We start from the raw sequence: 22042 nt of genomic DNA on the forward strand, positions 1-22042 counted from the left end.
CTTGTGTTCACCAAGATCTGTTTTCTATTGTAAATCTCTTGTAATTTGAAAGAAAGTCTCTTGTAACATGTAATTTGCTGTGAGAAAGGATGTAGTTTCTCCTGTCCGAGATATTTGCTGTGGTCATCATTGCCATATGAAAACTGTGTATAACTGTACAATTGGCTGTTAGGTACATCAAATAATCTTGCTCATTAATTGCTGTTAATTGTAAATGTACTATGATCAGATGACCCCACTGTCTGTAAATATTGTAGTGAAACCTTTAAACCAATATTGGGACCTGAGAGCAGTTCCCTACTCCATGTGGAGACAGTGTGTTACAGCACACACCACAGTTCCCTACTCCATATGGACACAGTGTGTTACAGCACACACCACAGTTCCCTACTCCATGTGGAGACAGTGTGTTACAACACACACCACAGTTCCCTACTCCATATGGAGACAGTGTGTTACAGCACACACCACATTTCTCTACTCCATGTGGAGACAGTGTGTTACAGCACACACCACATTTCCCTACTCCATGTGGAGACAGTGTGTTACAGCACACACCACAGTTCCCTACTCCATATGGACACAGTGTGTTACAGCACACACCACAGTTCCCTACTCCATATGAAGACAGTGTGTTACAGCACACACCACATTTCTCTACTCTATGTGGAGACAGTGTGTTACAGCACACACCGCAGTTCCCTACTCCATGTGGAGACAGTGTGTTACAGCACACACCACATTTCTCTACAATATCAAAGGTTATTATTGATAACTCCAGACTGTAACGCATTATAAAGTGGGCATAGATACTTTAGTATAAGCTTAAACAACGATCTCCCGACCACCCCAACCTCAAAATGTTTATGTTAAATTCCCTTTAAACAAGCGAGTGCTAGTATCCATTCGTTAGATTAGGGATGCTTAAGGTGACAAAATTTAATGATGATGGTGTCCTATTTAGTTTTGCTACTGTTAATACAGTTGATAAGTTTTAATTAAAAATTAGTATGTAAAATGAGTTAAACTACAGGGCTAGATTATTACCAAGTACTTATCACAGATTAAAAATACAGTACATATCTCCTTACTGGTGTACATATCTCATGCTCTATCATACATTTAAATGGCAAATTAATTATTATCTGAAAGAATTCATGCAATTTTAAATATTTTTAACCTCTGTTTCATACAAGGTTGATGACAGCTGTATTCCGTCTTTGCGTATTGCAGAGTTATCTTCTCTTGGGACCAGGTATTGATTGTTACGTCACTTGTTTGTGAGAGTAACGTCCTCAATTTTTGAGAAAACGACGTAATTTTCTCACACAAACCAATGACGTAACAATCAACCCCTGCTCCCAAGAGAAGATAACTCTGCAATATGCAAAGACGGAATACATGCAGTGATGTAGGTTAGTCATGGGGTGAAACATTACCTTACTACCTCTGATAAATGGCAGGATGGGAGTGAAACTTGTCTAATCCGACATTTTGAGCAACACAGACATTTTGAGGGACACCCCATTTTGTTGTCATATTTGACAGGAGGTCATGCAGAATACAAGTACACAGGTTTTATTTTTCTGTTTACTTTATAAATGGGATAACATCAATATGGACCTGTATATTGGATTGTTCCGGATGTTGAAATACCGAGAAGTTGGATTAGGCAGGCTTCATTGTAGATATAATGTATCTTTAGAGATAAGAGTAATACATTTATCAAATTTCTCTCAAAATATATAGTTGATTTTTATAGAGGTTACAAATAGAAATATATGTACCGGTATAACAATTTTTTTAGTTCAGTTTTTGTAGAATAATAATTTTATTATGTTAATTGTGATAGATAATAGAAAGTATTGTGCTTGTATTTTACAATATTAGCAAGATTTTGTGGAAAATAGAAGTAGAACCATGAAGAAAATATTAGTAAAAAGTAGGAGAAAAAAAAATGAAGAGAGTAGAAATAGATTAAAATTGATATGGAGGTATAACTGTGTTCAGTAAGATCTGATGATGTTATTTCAACTCTACAAAATACCACTCCTCAAAGAATTAGTGCAAGCTGTTCACATACATAGATGAAAGATAAACTGACCACTAGAAGGTAAAATAAGTTGAAACTTAATTGACTAATAGAAGGTAAAAGGAGAGTAAACCTTACCAACTTATTAACATAAAACATATTTGACATGAGAAATTCCAGTTTTCTTTAACCCTTTCACCCCTGTAGCTTTAGTTAACTCTACCAAGCTTTGATCTGGATGTGTCCATTATGGTCCACAGTGGTGAAAGGGTTAAAATGTCTGAATATATATTTTTTACAGCTGTAGATATTGAATGTTCTAAACGAAAATGTCAGTGAAGAAACACTGTCTGTACATGTAATTGTAGATCATACTGGATTAAAAAGACATTTCAATCATGGTTAATATCCTGAAAAGTCTCTAAATTACTGTTTAGTCCTGAAAAACTTTTAAGTGTTAAGGATATAAGTCACCATAAAGGTTCAAAATTAAGATTAGACCACCTAAACACATCAATAGAAAGCTGAAGTTATTATGATATTGTATTTCTCTGTGAAATAAAGAAATGTTTTTTTTAGTAAGGGATGAGATGTGGGGGAGGGGGTAAAAATAGAACATTATAAAAATCAATACGAGTTCTGGAAAAATATAAATTTTGTATGATGATCTAAGAAAATATAAATATGATGGCCTTAGATCTGTTGCTTCTGAGCTTGAAATTTTCCAAAGATTAGGTTTGATGTATTGGTATGAAGTTGGTTATTACAATGTACATGATTTTTTGTCACTTTTTGGCATAATTGTCAGTTTGATGGAGAACGTTGAATATTATCATATACATGTACTATCCAAAGTTGGTTTGATAAGAAGTAATAAGTTGTGTTAACAGAATCCCGAATATTTCAGTGTTTAATCTCGCTATATCTGCTGCTTTTATTAAAATACAATCAGACATACTATAGACTTTTACATTCCAACATAAATACAATGCACTCAACATTGGTCATTAAGACATGTTCTCATATACATCGTGGTTGGTTCATCTGCAGATGAGAATGCAGAATTAGTCATTATCAAAACATTGCTCAATTTTAAGGGATCAGTATATCCTGATGATATTAGACATTGCCAAGGCTTTTTGAGTGCTCCTTATCTTAGTTTTTACTGCATAGGAACACATTATTTGAGTTATGGAGAAATCTTAGGTAAAAGATATTTCCCTCAACTTCGGTCATGCTTTCCAACAGAAAAATAGTCAGAAATTTCCTAATAACGGTAAGTTGAAGAAAGTTAATGAAACTGAGACTAGGCCTAAGTGTTATGCTACAAAGGAGGGTATAAGTTATCATTTTGGAATTAAGTGTTAAAGAAAAATTTACAGATTCAGTCATTCAAATAAATGGAAAAAGAAAATATTCAGAGAAATGTGTTCAAACACATTTTATATGAGAAGGTCTAGCTGTGCCATTGGTGTATTTCTTAAGTACTTTTTAAAATGAAATTGGCGGACTTGTGCTTTATACAAATTTGAAAGTCATTTGTATAATGCACACTTTCTTATCCATTGTCAGTTATTTGAAGCCAAGTTATAAGGCTGAGGCTAGAATGTCATCAGAATTATTGCAGAAACTGAAATTTGAGAACAAATCCATTATAACATAGAAAACTGAGATAAGTTTGTGAACAGGTGTTTCATACGAGTTGTACGATAGCTACAAATCAAATAAAGTGCAATTGATCATAGTAAAATATAAACACAATCATCTTCAGATATTTATTTTGTACCCAAGTTGTATTGTTAATTTATAAATGTTAAAGAGAACTATTACATGTAGTAGTGTATAACATATAAACATGACCTTAGTGTATCACTGTCACAGATTCCACATCAAATATCAAAATCAGGATATTAATTTTCTAAAATATTGTTTAGAGATTGTGTAGAAATATTGCATTTGAAAATTTATCATTAAAGTTACAAAAGGAATTTAGAGTCAAAGTGATTGGTTCTTTTCATACTATTTTTTTATTTAAAAATTCAGAAGGGGTGTTTCTGTGATATATATTATCCTATGTGGAAAAAATTACGTCACCTGGAGACCTTTTTGTACTGAAGTACACTATCAAAGTTTGTCTGAGCTAAAGTCGTGAGGAAAATGAGGCTTGATTGGTCCCACTGTGTCACAGAGTGCCTGATTTTATGTCTATTTATTTATGTGTGCTAGTTTTAGTTTTCGGCCAACACTGAATTGCTTCCCCTTCCATTAAGAACAATGGGGCCTTTTCTGTGGTAATTGTAAGTGAAAACATATCTATATACCTATATAAATATACATGTATATACATTGTACATCTCACGTAGATAGGTTTCTGTTTAATGATTATATGTAATATAGATATATATACATAAATATATTTTGTGTTTGTTAACTGTTCAAGTCTGCTGAGAGAGAATAAAGTCCCTTAAATATATCATTTTGTTTTGTCTTTTAATACTAATGCTGTGATTACTGGGAGCAGACTGATATACTGGTGCATGCAGAGTGATAAAGTGGACGGCACTGATACAGTGTAAGGTGTTTGAGATATTTACAGCTTTACTGTGACATATATTGTCTGTCAAAATATTTCACTTCTAGAAACATGTATAAATCAGGTAAAACTAGTGGCTCACCTGCTCAAAGGGCAAGTGAGGTGATATGCCAGGCGCTGCATCCCTTGTTCTGAAGAACAATTTGTTCTGAGGAACCAACAGGTGTAGTTCTGAGGAACCAACAGGTGTAGCGTTATGCTGTTTGCATGCTGTAGGATGCCTGAGGAACCAACAGGTGTAGCGTTATGCTGTTTGCACCCTGTAGGATGCTAGGATGAAGGTCTATCAAGTTGTTCAAAGGAATGACTGTGGCCCACTGTCAATGTCACATGGGTCACATTTAAAAGGCATCTGAGTAATTAGGAGGTCTATAGGTTTGGCCTGTAGCATGCTTGGGGTGAAATTATATGAAGTTGTTTGGGTCAAAGAGGTCAAATGACTGATATTTTGGGACATCTTTGGAATAACTCAGAGACACAAGGTTATGATGTTTGGAAAGTGGCATGATAGGATGATTGGCTTTTGTGTTCAAATGTGTTAAAGCTTTAAACTGCCTCTTCTGGGTAACTAAGAGAACTAGGCTTTAGACTATCATATTTAGTCTGTATCCTGCTGGGTTATAGGGCTATCAAGTTGGATTTTAAATTAAGCTAGCATTCAATTTATTTCCAATAAGATAATTGTTATTTATGTTTAGTGAATTTAAATCGAGGGTGTCAGCCAACAATGCATACATTGTTGTTGTCTAGCTCTTGCCAAGTGGAGGCCCCCTCTGTAAGAGCCAAACGAATTTAGTCTGCCGAAGTTATTACCGAAATTTCACTATAAAAATTGTCCAAATTGAATACAATGTTTTAAATTATAAAACCATAAATGTCCAAATCTGTAAAAACTGTTCACATTATATGATACCCTACTGCTGCTCTGCCGTCGCTCTCGGGGAATAGACGTGCCCAACCCTCTTCGGGAACGCCGAGGTGGAGATGGCATCCTGGTCGTACTGGTCCCACAGCTCCGCTACCTTCCCCTGGATTCGGCGGTAGGTCGTCCTCTGGTGCCTCTGGAGTGATGACTCGGACACCAGTCTCATCTGGATGCTGACATGTGAGCCTTCCTTCAGGAGCAGGGCAAATTGGCCAGTCCCAATAATTGTAACACTTGTCCAATGGCTTGCTTCTAGATAACACACTATCAATTTGATTGCATTAGATTACCTTAAACAACTCTGAAGGTCGCGAGAGTGAAACACGTTAAAATCCTCAAAGATCGACAAGGTTGTTTGTCTCTCAGTGTTAGCCAATTGCGTATGCTTGTTTGCATAAATTGATCGTTGCTTTAATTGTTTTGAAGATCACAGATGTAAAAAATAGTTGCCAACAGCATTTTAAACATCTAAATCCAAAGGTTCCGCTCTAGATATAAACAGTATTCTCTGTATCGTAGGGATATGTCATGACGAAATCGGGAACACTGAGCTGATACCGGTCTTTTGAAGATTACTGAGGAGCTACACCCAACTTCAAACCCCGTTGATTTTACCGTTACCCTATCGTGCAATTAACCTTCGTCAAAGACACCAGACTAGTCCAACATCCGCAGGCTCAGGGACCTGAGAATTTGTTACAGCTATAGTTGGACATTTCTAGTTGATCTTCGAGGAAATGCTTATTACCGTGAGAAAGATGGATATTTTTTCTTTTAAAAACCTCCTATATGCACGTAAAATGTATTATCCTTCCGCGGACATGAACTCTGTTTCCTCCAAAAACACACGCCATTTCATGATCAGTTTCAAAGTTTTTCGCCACTTTTTTGAATATGGTATTTTTTAAATTTTGATATTAGGCATGTTTTTGTATATGATCTAGAAATGTGGTTGTTAATGAAAGAGTTAGGTGTGGTCAATTTTTCGACATCGAAAGTTTTCCTCCCTTCTCGTATATATCGTCATTGGGAAGGCAATTTATCGAAAGTTGATCTAAAACGATAAAACGTGTAAAATTACTCTGAACACTTAATTTTAGGTCCAAATATAGCTGTAACAAATTATCAAGTCCCTGTGGAGAAGATGTGTTTATCGAGAGCGGAACACGTGGATAAGCGACATGTATACATGCCCGATCGGCGGTTGAATGATGACGCGGTTTTAGTAACATATGTGTGCAGAATAATGAACGCTGTCAATGGCGATGTCCATATATTAATCAATCTTCCGCAAAGGCTACAGGCTATTTTCAAAATCTCTTCCCCGCCTGAATGAAGTAAACAATACCTTTTATTTTCATAGTGTATAATTTTTCATGAAAAAGAAAGCGTTTGTTGCCATTAATGTCTTCTATTTAATTCTTAAATTTTAATTGATGTTGTCGATCAGCTGACTCTGAATAATAATTGATGTTGTCGACCTGACTCTGGGTAATAATTGATGTTGTCACACCTGACTCTGGGTAATAATTGATGTTGTCACACCTGACTCTGGGTAATAATTGATGTTGTCGACCTGACTCTGGGTAATAATTGATGTTGTCACACCTGACTCTGGGTAATAATTGATGTTGTCGACCTGACTCTGGGTAATAAGCGCAGGCTTTGTTTCTGTCAATAAAAAATAGTCCTGACCAAACAAAACACACCCTACTTATAAAATTGGTATATTTAGCTCACCCGGTCCGAAGGACCATGGTGAGCTTATGCCATACCACAGCATCCATCGTCCTTCGTCTGTCATCCGTCTGTCCGTCCGTCAATTTTCCTTTAAGACGCTAGTAGTACTGAACGGCCCAATAGAGGAAATAGAGGAAAACCATTCTTCTTCTACCGATAGAGGGATTTTATCATAATTTAGTCTTGAGCATCCTTGGGCAAGGGGACTCAATTTTGAATAAGTGGTGTGTTTGGATCCCCTGGGAGCAGGGGGCAGGGGGCAGGGGGCAGAGGGCAGAGGGCGGGGCCATGCGGTCAAAGTTCAACTTTAAGTGCTAGCCGGAGTCAAAGGTCAACGTGGGTTAAAAGTTTTGAAATTTAAATTTCAAATTTTAAACGAACAGTATCTTCAAAACCATTTAAGAGATGTTAAAATGTCCTGTGTTCTAGTTACCAAATACGGTCTTAAGTTACCTACATGACAGTTTCATGTAACAAAAGAAACACATGAGCGATACAAGCCCTCGGGGCCTCTTGTTAAAAAGACATCGGCCTTAATGCCTTATGTTCGACTACGTTTACCTGGCTATGTGTTTTTGAATAGCCAATGTACAAGTTCAATATATACAAATACTTAATAAGTTCCGATTTTGAATTGAGGTCTTTAATGACTTATCAGGGGGTTGAAATTGTAGGTGACTACAGCATCTATTAGGGGACTTGTTTATTTGTCGTATCATGGTATATTTGTCGTATCATGGTATATTTATTTGCATTAGACATTAATGCCAATAGTATAGCGAAGACAATAAAATGTGATAATTTTAAAGGGATCGTTGTCGTCACTCGCGAACTTTAATTTTACATCAGCCCTATATAATATAATAGGCCTATATTTAAGCAGAGGTTATTTAGTTTCAATAGAGGTGAAGTCAATATCCAAATTGCAGCATAAACAATTGCAATTTACGATATGTATAACATATTTTCAGCACCACTTGAAAACGTTCTATTCTATTACAGTTTCCTGCATTTGGCTAACCTTGGCCGAGTCCGGTACCCTTTATCTGCCGAGATGTGACAATTGCAGTTTCCTGTTCGAACGCACCCCAAGGGGAGAAAACTCATTACGGAAGAGGCGGGAGTTATAATCGTAAGTAAACAAAAACACCTTATCAGCTGATCATAAGAAATGAAACTGAGGTAGGCATCTCCCCTCCCTCACAATATCCATTGGTAACACTATATACTATAGGAATTATGGCACAATAATGTATATATTATTGTTTGTCATTCCAAACACAATAAAAAATATATACATTGTAGCTGTGGGAGTTCCCTAGTGTGCTTGGATCAGTTGCCTGCGTTGACGATTGGCCACCAAGCCCCCGTAAAACACACCTTGACATGTAATACATTGAAGGGCCAAGTCTAGTACAGCTAAGGACACATGCACTGTATCACAGATGCAAGTGTCAAATAACTCAAACACCTCTGCACAGTATAGTACTTTGCACAGGTGAGGCATTGGCTTTGAATTAAATTGGGGATTTACTATACACATAATGTACTGATGTGTATAGTACAACCCCCTTTAATTTTAGGTAGATATATATACCTATAGATGCATCCCCCCATGGCCACTTAACTTGAGGATTCCGGGCATGAGTATGTACATTATTTTGTACCACTGCCAAAAAAAATCTCTGCATGCACTGGAAAACGATTTTGATGGCATCACTATAGCTATAGCTTTAATAATTTCTGAAAAGAAAATTATACCTTTTGGGACTTTCATGAAAAATAATAAGTATGAATAAAAAAAACACGAAAATCAACAGTAGTATTTTTGATTGTTAATATTCAGAGGGACTATAGACCGTGATTCGAACCCTGGATTTCAGATTGTCATACTATCGTTCTAACTGGCTGAGCTTACCTGTGAACTGGTCAATGGAATACAAGTGGTGAGGCCCAGGTGTGCTAGAGTTGTGTCAAAAATGAAATTTATATACTGAATCCATTGCACAGGATCCCTAAGTAATAAAGATTTTGTAATTTTATTCATTTTGATTGCGGTGTTTTAGATGAGTGGAATAAGGAAAGAGAGTACAGTTAAGAGTGTTCCTGCGAAATGTGAAGAATGGCTAACTACCAGGAACAAGAGAAAGGTTTGTACATTAAGGCAAATAACGTTAACAAGAGTGACTACTTCCTGTTCTATAAAAAAATGTTTATATACTGATACTTTCGAACATGACCCAGATAATGAATCGGAAAGATTAGGGAACTTGAAGCCAAAGGAAAATAAGGACGCTCAGGAGACTGGCAACAGGAGTCTTCAAATGGTTTTTTTATGTGAAATGGAAAATAATATAATATAATGGGATTATAGAAATTAATTTAAAAAAAATAACTTTAACTAACTTGACTGGGAAAAAATATAGTGTACATGTATATACACCCTTCCCAGCCCACTCACTTCCCCCTGCATGGCTGTATTAGGAGACTAATATGGGACTAAATGAGCAGAATAAGACTTCTTTCTGTGTTCTAGCTCTATATATAACTACATATGTTTAGCTAACTGATGAAATGGAAGAGACAAATTTGATCAGATTAACTTATATACCATTGAAACAGTCTGGTATTTTTGTACAAATGTATCCTTCCAAATTCCAATAATACTTTTCTTCAATTTCTATAGTTTACTTCATTTGCTGTCTTGCTATCCACAGTGGCGGATCCAGAGACCTATCTAAGGGGGTTTCCAAATTTCCTGGGGGGGTTTCCAAGTGGGACAAAATTGAGGAAAATGGTGAAAATACATGATTTTTAAAGAAACTTCTCCGGCTGGGGGGGTTTCCTGAAGCCCAATAAACCCCTCTGGATCCGCCACTGATCCAGCAGGACTCTGATACATGTTTAGGGAAACAAGTTGAGAATTGGGTAGAGTCTGTTGGAAGGAGTTATTTTACTTTAAAAATGGAGATGTATTTTCAACTGTATTTTAACATTGCTTTAGTTACATAATTAGTTAATTAAATGATTATCATAAAACTGATCAGTTAATGCCATATTCTAGATGTAAAAATATATCAACTCAGTCATGAAACAAAAAAATATAAAAATGTTGATGAGCCATTTATGACTTTACATGTTTAAATTTAACTCTTATAGACAGTGTTTTCATGAATGTGATTTTGGTTGTTTTACTGCAGGCATCACCAGTTCAAAAACCCATTAAAAAGCACAAGGCCTCCTCCACTCCTCTGAGGGAAATCACGAGGGACAACCAACCATTTCTGTTGACCCAGAACTCTCCACCTCCACCTCAACTCAAGACATGCACAAAGCAGAGTGACATTAAGTCTTTCTTCAAGTCACAGAATCAAACAGGTTACTTTTGTATCACACTTTATTCCACTATATAGGGTTCTCATTTTGTTTAGGTCATGGGGCCTATACTTCTCTCGTCTTATCTAAAGGTGTTGGCAAAATGTTTTTAGCTAGAAGTGATGTAATTATTTTTCATGCATTTCTTATACCAAAGTAAGTTAAAATATGTCAAGTAGTTGTACATGTAGGGCCCTGTTGCTTTGCCCCAGGAGCAGTAGGAGACAGGGAATACAATTGTTAAGTTAAATAAAATTACTTGTTATTAAAATCTCCATGGCCCAGGGATGCTTTTTATACTAGATTTAGTGAAAATTTAGAACTTGATCCATAATTTATTATGATGGTTTTATTTAACAGTTTTCCCTTTTATCCTATTAGGTCTTGTTGTTTTTTATTCCTAAGTGGGGAGACGGAGCAAATTCTCATTTGTATTGTTTCAGCAGTTTATTTACATTGCCAGATAACTAATTCAATTCCGTTTGAACAATAATACTTTTTTATTTTAGATCACCACGGTAAACTAAAAACTCCTGTACAATTGACATTTAAAGACGATGAGGGAATCATTTCTTCTGATGATTCAGATGAAGAAGATCTCAAAGAAAACCTGAACTTAAGATCACAAAATAGTCCTCTAGATAAGGGAAGTATTTTTTCAAGGAAACAAATCCAAACTTTGGATGATGAAGAGAGTAAACCTCAATATGTTCAAAAAGAATCTGAAAGGAACGAACATTTCAAGTCAATATACAAGAATGACAACGTGGTTGATTCACCTTTTAAAAGAGGTAATTGTGGAAACCTGATTGATCAGTGTGTTGGAAGTAGAAAGATACAAGTACACAAACCTGTACATAGAAGGGATTTAATACGTAAAGATATTCATACAGAAACAACATCTCTTCTATCCTCAAATAGGAAAGAAGTTCATCACATGTCATCTTCATCTAAAGGAAAGTATTGTTTTGATAAAGACGATGAAACAAACCATGAGCAGGAACGTTTGGAACAAAAAAAGATATCTCATAAAGAAGATTGTGAGTTCACTGAAATAGAATTCAGCATGCCTGATATTTGTTCAGTGGCAGCAAATAAAAACTCTAAAGATAAACGGTTAACATGTGACAGATTTACATGCCCAGTGTGTTGTGATGTGTCACCAGAAAGTCTGGCTTGTAGCTGTGACAATACATCTTGTACAGAGACATCAACAGATCAGTGTAATCGCCCTCAACTCATCAACTCAGAAGAGGCTGACCAGGAACTTGACAATTTTTCTTTGTCTTTAAATACACAATATTTTACTTGAAATATATGTAGTTATTTTATTTGTGATAAACAGCTGCCAGTTACTGTATGACATGATACGTACGTGGCTACTTTGTTTTAAATCTATTTAGATTGTTGTCAATACAAACTTTTGTGGATATACCTAATACAAGTATATAAACAAATAGTAGACAAGTATATCATGTAAACTTGTACAGTGTATATATTTTCATGGTTCCGTAACAGCCAAAAAAAACCCACGAATGGTTCTATGCAGGGAACATTTTTACGTCATGAAATACACTGACACTGTACTAGCAAAGGGAGAGACACATCATACATAATGTAGTACAGTATTAGGATGTAATGAATGGGAGATGCTGCTTCCAGAGCAATACAGACACACTTCCTGTGGTCCAGATTTCATACAGTCAGTTGCATGTGTAATTGTAACATGTTTCATTTAACACCAACACCTTACCTGTCATGTCCTTTCTTTGTTATAAGTTTGAATAAACTGATCAGTCTAATGGCTCTCATCTCATCAACTCAGAAGAAGCTGAACAGGAACTAAACAATTTGTCTTTGTCTTCAGATACACAATATTTTACTTTAAAAATTCAAAGGCCAAGTGAGCTTATTCCTTAGCGCGGCATCCCTTTAAACGACTTCTTCTGAATAACCAAAAGGTCCAGGGTGTTGATATCTGACCAGTAGTATGCTTGGATGAAAGGATTCCAAGTTTGTTGAAATTAATGACCTTGGCTTATATTCAAGGTCACAGGGGTCAAATATGTTTGAAACATTTAAACGACTTCTTCTGAATAAACATAAGGCAAAGAATGTTGATATCTAGCCAGTAGCATGCTCGAATGAAGGGCTACCAAATTTGTTCAAATGAATGACCTTCACTTATATTCAAGGTCACAGGGCCAGGGTCAATTGTCTTAAAAAATCTTAAAACAACTTTTCTGAATAACCAAAATGCCCAGGGTGATGATATTTGACCAGTAGCATGCTGAGATGAAGGGCTACCAAGTTTTTTCAAATGAATGACCTCCACCCAAATTCAAGCTTAATGTCACAGGGGTCAAATATGTTAAAAACTTTAAACAACTTCTTCTGAAATAACCTAAATGCCAAGGATGTTGATATTTAGTCAGTAGCAGACTAGGATGAAGGGCTACCATGTTTGTTTAAATGAATGTTATTGACTTATATATAAGGCCACAGGGGTCAAATATGTTTGAAACTTTAAAATGACTTCTGAATAACCATATTATTTAGTCTGGATAACCAGACTACTAGAATGTGTATATCTGGCCAGTATTATGCTGGGATCAAGGGCTACCAAGATTCGTAAATCGAATGACCATGACGTTGTTATATTAAAGGTCACAGGGGTCAAATTTGTTTAAAATCTTTTAAACAACTTCTTCTGAATAACCATGAGTCCCAGAATGTTGATAATTAGCCAGTAGCATGCTTGGATGAAGGGCTATCAAACTTTTTCATGTGAATGACCTTGACCCACCTTCAAGGTCACATTTTGTCAAATATGTACCTGGTTTAAACATTTAAATTACCTAATTTTAATAAACAAAATGATAAGAGTGGTGATATTTTGCAAATTGCATCCTGAGATGAGGGGCTATAAAGTTTGTTCAACATAATGACCTTGTTCGACTTTCAAGTTTAAAGGGGTGAAATGTTTTTGAATCTTTTAACAGGTTCTTTTGAATGACTTTTAATCATAAATACTGATATTTTGGCTGTAGCTTTGTTAAAGATCACTTTTAAGGCTACAAGTGTGAGATTAATATCAGGTGAGCGATGCAGGCCCATTGGACCTCTTGTTTTATTTGTGATAATTATATGTAAACAGTTATTGTCTGACCATCATATAACCTTTCAGGTATACTTAGTGACGTCAACAACTAGTTTCGACATTTTTCATGTCACAGACTCAAAGAAGTACATTGTGTGCTGGTTTTTTCCCCAGTTAAAATGAGTAACACAACAATTATGATGGGCAAAGTTCATTTTATTTACAAAAATTAACTGGACACATTCATAGATTCTGAAGACCAGTTTTAGTTTTCAAAGAATCTGTTGTTTCATCAGTTTCTATCCCAGGTATAGCAGAATACTAGTACCATTTTCAAAGTCATTGAGATCAACAAATGAAAAGTTGAAAAGTTACTATATTTATCAACCAAAAAATGGCTCCAGATTTAATCATCATATAGCACTGTGTGGGAGAATCAATTTACCATAAACATGTACAAGACACATGTATCACGCGTGAAACACTCTTGTCCACTACTAGTATTTGAAGTAAGTCTCGCAACATCCAGAGCCTTGGTTTGTATATACGTAATTCTAGATCTACACCCCTGAATTATTATTTACATATTCTCCATATCTACATATGTTGGTTGACTCCGATCAATAACATTGCTGGTGAAATATTCTATTATATATTTGGCTGATATCTTACTTTTATTACATTTATATCTGCTTTAAAAACTACTGGCTAAATGAAATCTTTAATTTATATCTCGCAGATATAATATCCTAGTTTGTATGTCTACCTGTGACTCAGTTGCTCGGTTAGAGTATGAAGGTCCTGGGTTCGAATCCTAGTCTGTCCCCATTACAATTTGTGTTTTTTTCTGTTAAGCCAGTAACATATGCACATATTCATCTGTTGATTTACAAAGATGTTAAAATCCAAAACATCATTCTCAACAAATGCCAGTGTTTAAAATAAGAATCTTCTGCACATTTTCCAGCTCTATTATCAATAGTTCATTGTAAATCATAATGTCCACAATATTTTGTATTTTCAATCTATGGCCTCTCCCTCCAGTTTCTTCTTCCGTAGCATTGCTAGACGTTCCATCCAGCGCTTCATCTTTTCTTCTGGGTCAACATGTAACTGGAATTATAAATATGTGTATACCTAAATGGGTATGTAACGTATTTCAGATGACAAATGAAAACAACAAAGTAAACAATTCTACAGCAATAATAAACCTGAAAACTTTAAACAGCACTGTATGTAATGTTTTGTTTTCTTTTAAAAACTAACATCAGAATTTAGATTATTGTCCATATACTTGTAGCCTAAGTATCTAAATAGCAAAAATGTGTAGGTTTATTTTTTCTTCTCAATCGTTCAACAGCTTAACATTTAATTTTAGTTTTGGACATTACAGTACTAAATTGATGTGATGTGTAATTTAAGTTACATTAGAGAATTGTTTTTGTGAAAGAAAAATTATGTCCACCCTTTTAACGGTTTAAAAGTTACAACACGGACAAGATATTCCTGAAAATTTTGAAGGCAGTGCACTGTAAATGGTCTGTGGGTGATGCAAATATACTGCAAGTTTTATCTGGATTTCTTTGACTTAGCACTTATTTTACCTTATTATTAGAAAAACTGCCTACTGCTAAATTATTAACTGCACATATGCAGAAGTTCTAATTGTAATGGGGACCATTACAGAAGTCCTCAAAACTGACGCCATAGTCGCAAATGGTGCTTGGATAGAGTTTACAACGCTATCATATACTTGAATACTAAGTTTAAGCAAAATTAGTGCGGGACCGTTGGCATCACCTTGACATACACCTTTAAATGTTCGAAACAATCAACTTTGACTTTGACTTTGAGGTAAAGGCCACAATGACCTAATGACAATGTATTGTACATCATCTGTAGGTGATGCTGTTACACTGCGAGTTTCATCAAGATATTTTTAACGGTTAAAAAGTTACAGCCTGGATAAATGTTCCTGAAAATTTTGCACATCTTTGACCTTTGGGTCAAGGTCACAATGACCTAATGGCAGTGCACTCGCATCATCTATTGGTGATGCAGGTATACTGTAAGTTTCATCAAGATATCATTAACAGTTTAAAAATTACGGCCATAAGATCATATTAGAAGAACCAGAACTAATACAATATGTCTCCCTTCATTCGAAGGGACGACATCATAAACAAGTCTTGAATAGAACACACTTAAGCAGTTTTTTTGAAGAGCAAAATTCAACCTCAAGTGTTCTTAAAACTTTTTTTAGCAAGAAGTTTTACATGGATATTTTTGTGTGATTTATACAGTTATGTAAATTACACAATTTTAATGTGGCTAGCAGTATTAGGAAGACTTGGTGGGAGAGTTCTATACTCAAAGGACACCATTATGCTAGCCCGAGTTTCCTCTAGCCCTGACACCAGACTTAGACATTTTGACAAATAGATGTCTGGTGTTGGGCTTAGAGTGCACTGCTATGTGAAAACATGGAAGTCTACGGGGCCAGAGGAAACTTGGGCTAACCATTATGCATGATATTGAACAAATTATCATTACATGGGATTATAATGCAACACATTTTAGGGAGTTTTATACAAACGACAAATGGGAAGGGACAAGTTTCAGTTTTTTTCATATGTTAACCAAAGTAGTACACTGCACATGTGAAAATATTTCAATCATTAGATTAGAGAAAACACAGGAAAACACCCTCAGTTTTGCCTTTGCCATGTATTTGTGACATTGTTATTGTTTATGCGACACTGCATAGCAGCCCAAGGACACTGATCAAGTCACTGGAAAGTCATCCTCGATATCCAGGGGTTAGGCTCACTTTCGCTCTCTACACCCCTAGTTTGGTCCTTTGATGTACATAAAAATCTTCAAAGGACAAGTATCAGACTAGTGATTGGTCAGGTTTTTTTACACCAATCAAATAGCTAGCCGTGTGCCTTCATTTTTGCTATGACATATTCCAGGGGTGCATAGAGGGAAAGTGAGCGTAACCCCTGGATATTGAGGATGCTGCAAAGTGTACATTTCTTTTCCTTTTGGATCAGACAGATGAGGAGGGAATGTCAACTACATCCCTTCTTGGAAAACCCCCACAAACTAAGTTGGTTAATTATATAAGTTGACCTTATCGTATGGAAAGGTGACAAATGTAAATGACCTTGGTATGACAAGTAGACATGTAAATGACCTTGGTATGTCAAGGTGACATATGTAAATGACCTTGGTATGGCAAGGTGACATACAAATGACCTTGGTATGACAGGTAGACATATGTCCTTGATATGGCAATGTGAAATATGTAAATGGCCTTGGTATGACAGACAGACATATGTATATGACCTTGATATGGCAAGGTGACAAATGTAAATGACCTTGGTGCATCAATGTTACATGTATATGTTAATGACCTTGGTATGACAGAGTAACAGGTAAATGACCTTGGTATGACAGAGTAACAGGTAAATGATCTGGGTACAATATGGTGACATACATTTGGGTGAGACAGCGTGTTCAGGTCATGTATGATGAGAGGTTTCCGTGGGGTCATGTCAGCTCGGATCTCACCAGCAGTCCCAAACAGGAAGTCATCCTTCTTGTCATCTGCAGCGGAGCGCTCCTTTGAAAATAAATTGATTCATTATACCAGTATCATTAGTATTAACAATAATATAAAACTACATTTAGATTCTTAGTTATAATGTTTTGTTTGTGCTAACATTTCCAAAGAACAACGCTTATTTCTGCCTTCAGCAAGAAATCCTGGAACCATGCCTGTAGTTTGCACTTTATTGTCTACTTTCTTCAGTACAGGTAGTAGTGGTACTAGACAATTTTAGAGAAAAAATATATTATGTTGTATTAGAATGCCAAATGTCTTTTAGGAAAAGAACATGGGTTTATATTTACCACACAATATGTTGCTGAACAAATGATAGCTACCATGTGCCTACTACAAGTACTCGTCCTGGGAGAACTATCATTTTGATATTCTAACATTTATTATGTCTAACTAATGATAGTACAAACTGAATGAAACCATCATTAACAGGAAAGGGTAGCAAAGCTGTTTGTCAACAATTTGGTAATGATGTCATCTTCTGAGAGAGAGGTTACAAGTATGGCAGAATATTGACAATTTTCACAATTGCGCGATGGAAAATAAAGTTCTCTCATTTCCTTGTGTGTAAGATAGAGCTATCCAGGGTAGGAAATTTCTATCAAACATCCCATTTCACATGACGTGAAGTCACAATGGCTCAACAATGACGTGAGGTCACGAGCTTGGAAAAACTCTGATGCCGCAATGCAGAAAATGCAACGTGATGAAACTAAAACCTTTTCCGAAGTATTTACCTTACATGTTACAAAGATGAAATTATTTTTTCTGCGCAAACCTTGTTTGCATATACATGTATGGGGTATGCTTAATCGCACTGACAGATTTGTTTTTGTCTAAAATGCTAAGGGGAAAGTTGATATTTTCAAAACGGTAGCCAGTCCAATCGCATTTTGATGGTTTCTGAGCTTATTCTGGTAGTGGGAATGAGAAAAAAATACTCTTTCATGCCCAGGGGTGTAGGATCGGGAAACTCCAACCTCTGGATTTTCAAATTTGGCAAAACCCTCGGCAAAGCCTCGGGTTTAGCAAAATTTGAAAACCCTCGGGTGGAATTTCCCTATCCTACACCCCTGGGCATGAAAGAGTCTGATAATATTCTGCCATACGACTGACAAATATACATGTATATGGTATTCACATTAGAAGACCATTGAATTATTCTATTTATTACACTTTTTAAAGTAACATGATACAAATATTTCTACGTAGAAATGTTTGACGCCAGGTTCTAATGACGTTGCACTTTACGACAAGGTTCAGCGCCATTTTGAATGGGTTACCCATTGTGATTCTGCTGTTTGCTGTTAATATCTGGTAAGATTTCCCAACAAAAATGATATTAATTGTGCAGTTATGTAAATAACATAATGTGTGTTGCAAAAGTGCACCAGAACAACCTCTTATTTTGTGATAATCTTTGTTGATGATACTGAACATATTACACACAACCATTCACCTGATGGCTTGATTTGAAAGGAAGCAGAATGTGACGAACTGTGCCAAAATTGTGTCAACTTTAACAACCGCAAAATCACATCACAACGCAGCAACATGAAATAAGCTCAACATGTTGGAAAGCAATTGAGTTTTTTAAATCAGTCAAAGGATTTATCCTAACATGTTTTATGAAGACTCCTTTATATATATGTATGACAGTTTAATCTGGTATAAATCTTGCCCCATGTCCCATTATGATGATGTGATTGTCCTCATAAGTTGGGTTCAAAACCTACTGATCTGTTGGACTTGAAACTTGTTGGCACAAAACTGGAGCTCTCAATGTCTTTGACTGCACTGGAGAATTTCATCTGGTCCTCCACTGTGGACGCTCCGCCAAACTGACTCTCCTTAATCTGATCCTTGATCCTCTCGTCTGCTGCAGCTGTGCACCAAAAGGAATAGTTAAATATGTATGACCTGTACAGCATTTATTTCAACTATGCAAACTTTGGTGATGATGCACCAAAACCAAATTAGTGGTGTTATATTTAACGCTTCACTGTTACTACATTTGTATCTTTGATGTCACAAATGTATTATGCGTTTTGCTTTGTCAAAAAGGCTAGATTGTTTTCATTAAGTGTGAACTACATTTCACTCAAAGCAAATGCTTCACAGATACCCCCACTCCCCACATACATGTATCTACATAGTCTGGAGCCTGTGAATTCATGAAACTGAAGCTGCATAAACCTGAAATACACTAATTTTAGAGCTTGAAGTCAAGGTCATAGGTCAAATGAGGTCAGTGACAACCTTTTAGGTTGTGACACACCACCTTCCCATGATGTACCTATAAACATTTGATTCCAATTCATGACACAGCAGCAGAGATATGCTCTGGAAACCATTATTTCAGTACCTTGAGGTCAAGGTTAAAGGTAAAATGACCTTGTTTATAGATGCGACACACTGTCTATGTGATGAAACTTTACGAAAAGTTGGACACTCATTTGTGAAACAGCGGTTGAGATATGCTCCGGAAACCGAAATCAGCATGATATGGATGGACAGTTGTGAGGACAAAGCAAATACATGTATACCCAAACTTCATGGAAGTGGGTTTTGGTAAAAATATATGAGTGTTTGAATCCAAATATTAATATGAACATGAAAAATCCATTTTAAACAAATTAAGCTGTTTGACAGAGATTTTTATGTCAGCAAATCAACAATTTCTTTTCTTACTTACCAGCAGCCTTCAGAGCCAACTGCAGCCTCAGTTTGCTCTTCTCAGCAGGTGTCTACAAGTAAAACATGTGTTCTATATTTAGGAAAATAACAATTGGGTGAAAGTGTTTAGATTATGTGTAATTCCAGTAAACAACTCTTGTGTTTTGTATTTTTTTCAGGGAAGATAAAAGGACACCTGATCACAAGCATACCATATTGTGTTTATTTTGTTTTACCTACATTGTGCACAGTATACTGTATGTTTTCTTAAATAGATATACCTGATACAATGATTTTGTTTGGATTTTCAAAAAACCCATTCTAATAAGCTTTTCTTTACAGCAACAATATCATAGTATTGTAAAAACTGAATAATTAAAGAAAATGAAAGAAAGGTATTTGTTCTACTGTCATGGAAGTATTAACACGTTACATTTACACATATTTACAATGACTTAAGAGCTATCCTGCTCATGGTACGAGTCTGTTCAGCTCTTCACTTCATATTGACAATGAAACCTATAACCTTCATTTTTCTTATTTCAAAAAGAAACCCAGTTCTGGGTAAACAGCAAGGATTCACAGAATCATGCAAGGCCACCATGCCATTGTATTGTGAATAAGTCTTTCTTACCATATCATGGAAACCGGGAATCATTTCAGCAGGATCTCTGAAAAAAGATACATTCTAATTAGTCTAGTATATATGATGAAGACTTTCCTGATGTACACTTTTAAAAACAATATTGTCAGCCACTTGTTCTTGTATAAACTCCTATTCAAAATGGTATACAAATTCAATTTTTCTTTGAAATTAATGTAACAATGATATACTCTATTGTCAAATGTGGATTATTCTAGGCTACAGAAATAACGTTACTCATGCCAATATTCTATATAAAGAGGGTAGAAATCTGTTGGTTACTTAGTAGCTGTGATTTTCAATATTAATACAGTACATGTATATAGAAGAAATTCAATGGCTTCCCATTGCGTATCATATTCTCAGCAGGATATCAATATTTTCACGAGTGTGAAGCACAGTGTATTCTGTCGTATGAGTGAAATATATAATGTACTATAAAGAGCTTTAATTTCAGAACGTTGATGTTTGCCTGATAACAAGGCTGTTTTGCCATTTTTATTTTTATTTTTGCAAAAGCGGTAAGGGTCTAACCCTGAATTGATGTATTGATTTTGTCATAAAAAAAAATCATGTTTCTTGAAAAACAACTTGTATGACTTAATGAGATTGACTTACTCTTTACCGTCCTTCCCTCTTGATGAGGAAGATGGGCTGGCAGAGTTGTATCTGCTGGAGCTTTTTACTCTGTCCAGCGATCTTGATCTCCTAGTTGATAACGAAGCAAATAATAATCATTATAAATTATTTAAATAAAGTGTGAAATTTAATATGTATATAATAACTAAGTGTTACTTCTTATGTTGTAACGCCATGGATGGGTAGTTATTGTATAAGAAAAACTGAATTAGTTACCGTAAAAACCCATGTAATTTGCGCACCTGTGTAATTTGCGCGGGTACTTTTTGAGGCTGAAAATCGGGAAAAAGCTTCTACTCGAATATTTTGCGCACCCAAAAAATCTGGAAAAAAACGATGTTCATGCTCCGAAAATCGATCTCTGAATATTTTTTTTTAAAATATATTTCTATGATTTTTTTTCATTGATGTAAAATGATATTTAAAACCAAGAAGAAACTACGTAAAATGTGTATTTTGTTGCTTGTTTTCTTTGAATTATCTGATCACACATGACACACGTGTGTGCATATCGGCATACATCAATTCATTTTAGCAATATTTTACATTAACATTTACTTGCTTACAAAACATATCAATTAATAAGTAATTCGATGTTTAATAACCGCTGGTGCATATCTCCTGGTGAAAGACATAATTAGATACCTTTTATTGATCATAATTACGATCAGTGAGAAGGGCTCATCATGGC

At 35.6% G+C, this 22042-nt stretch overlaps 2 protein-coding genes across 2 annotated transcripts in view; one reads left to right on the top strand and one right to left on the bottom strand.

Moving 5' to 3' along the window:
- LOC110440482 (alkaline ceramidase 3-like) overlaps positions 1-12720 on the top strand; it is a 54458-nt gene extending 41738 nt beyond the window's left edge. Inside the window, exons 1-4 of the mRNA XM_021483930.1 lie at positions 8248-8472; positions 9357-9440; positions 10491-10668; positions 11175-12720. Coding sequence (XP_021339605.1) covers positions 9357-9440; positions 10491-10668; positions 11175-11977 — 1065 coding nt within the window. The 5' untranslated portion in view covers positions 8248-8472 and the 3' untranslated portion in view covers positions 11978-12720. Of the gene's footprint in view, positions 8473-9356; positions 9441-10490; positions 10669-11174 lie in introns of the transcript that reaches the window.
- A 1244-nt stretch (positions 12721-13964) lies between these two features.
- Positions 13965-22042, bottom strand: part of LOC110442504 (serine/Arginine-related protein 53-like) — a 12180-nt gene continuing 4102 nt past the window's right edge. Inside the window, exons 4-9 of the mRNA XM_021486548.1 lie at positions 21331-21420; positions 20704-20740; positions 20089-20140; positions 19130-19278; positions 17268-17393; positions 13965-14878 (exon numbers count right to left, since the gene is read on the bottom strand). Of these exons, the coding sequence (XP_021342223.1) occupies positions 14786-14878; positions 17268-17393; positions 19130-19278; positions 20089-20140; positions 20704-20740; positions 21331-21420 (547 nt within the window). The 3' untranslated portion in view covers positions 13965-14785. The remainder of the gene's footprint in view (positions 14879-17267; positions 17394-19129; positions 19279-20088; positions 20141-20703; positions 20741-21330; positions 21421-22042) is intronic.

Source organism: Mizuhopecten yessoensis, unplaced genomic scaffold (genome assembly GCF_002113885.1).
Source record: "Mizuhopecten yessoensis strain PY_sf001 unplaced genomic scaffold, ASM211388v2 scaffold29, whole genome shotgun sequence".
Taxonomy (NCBI): domain Eukaryota; kingdom Metazoa; phylum Mollusca; class Bivalvia; order Pectinida; family Pectinidae; genus Mizuhopecten; species Mizuhopecten yessoensis.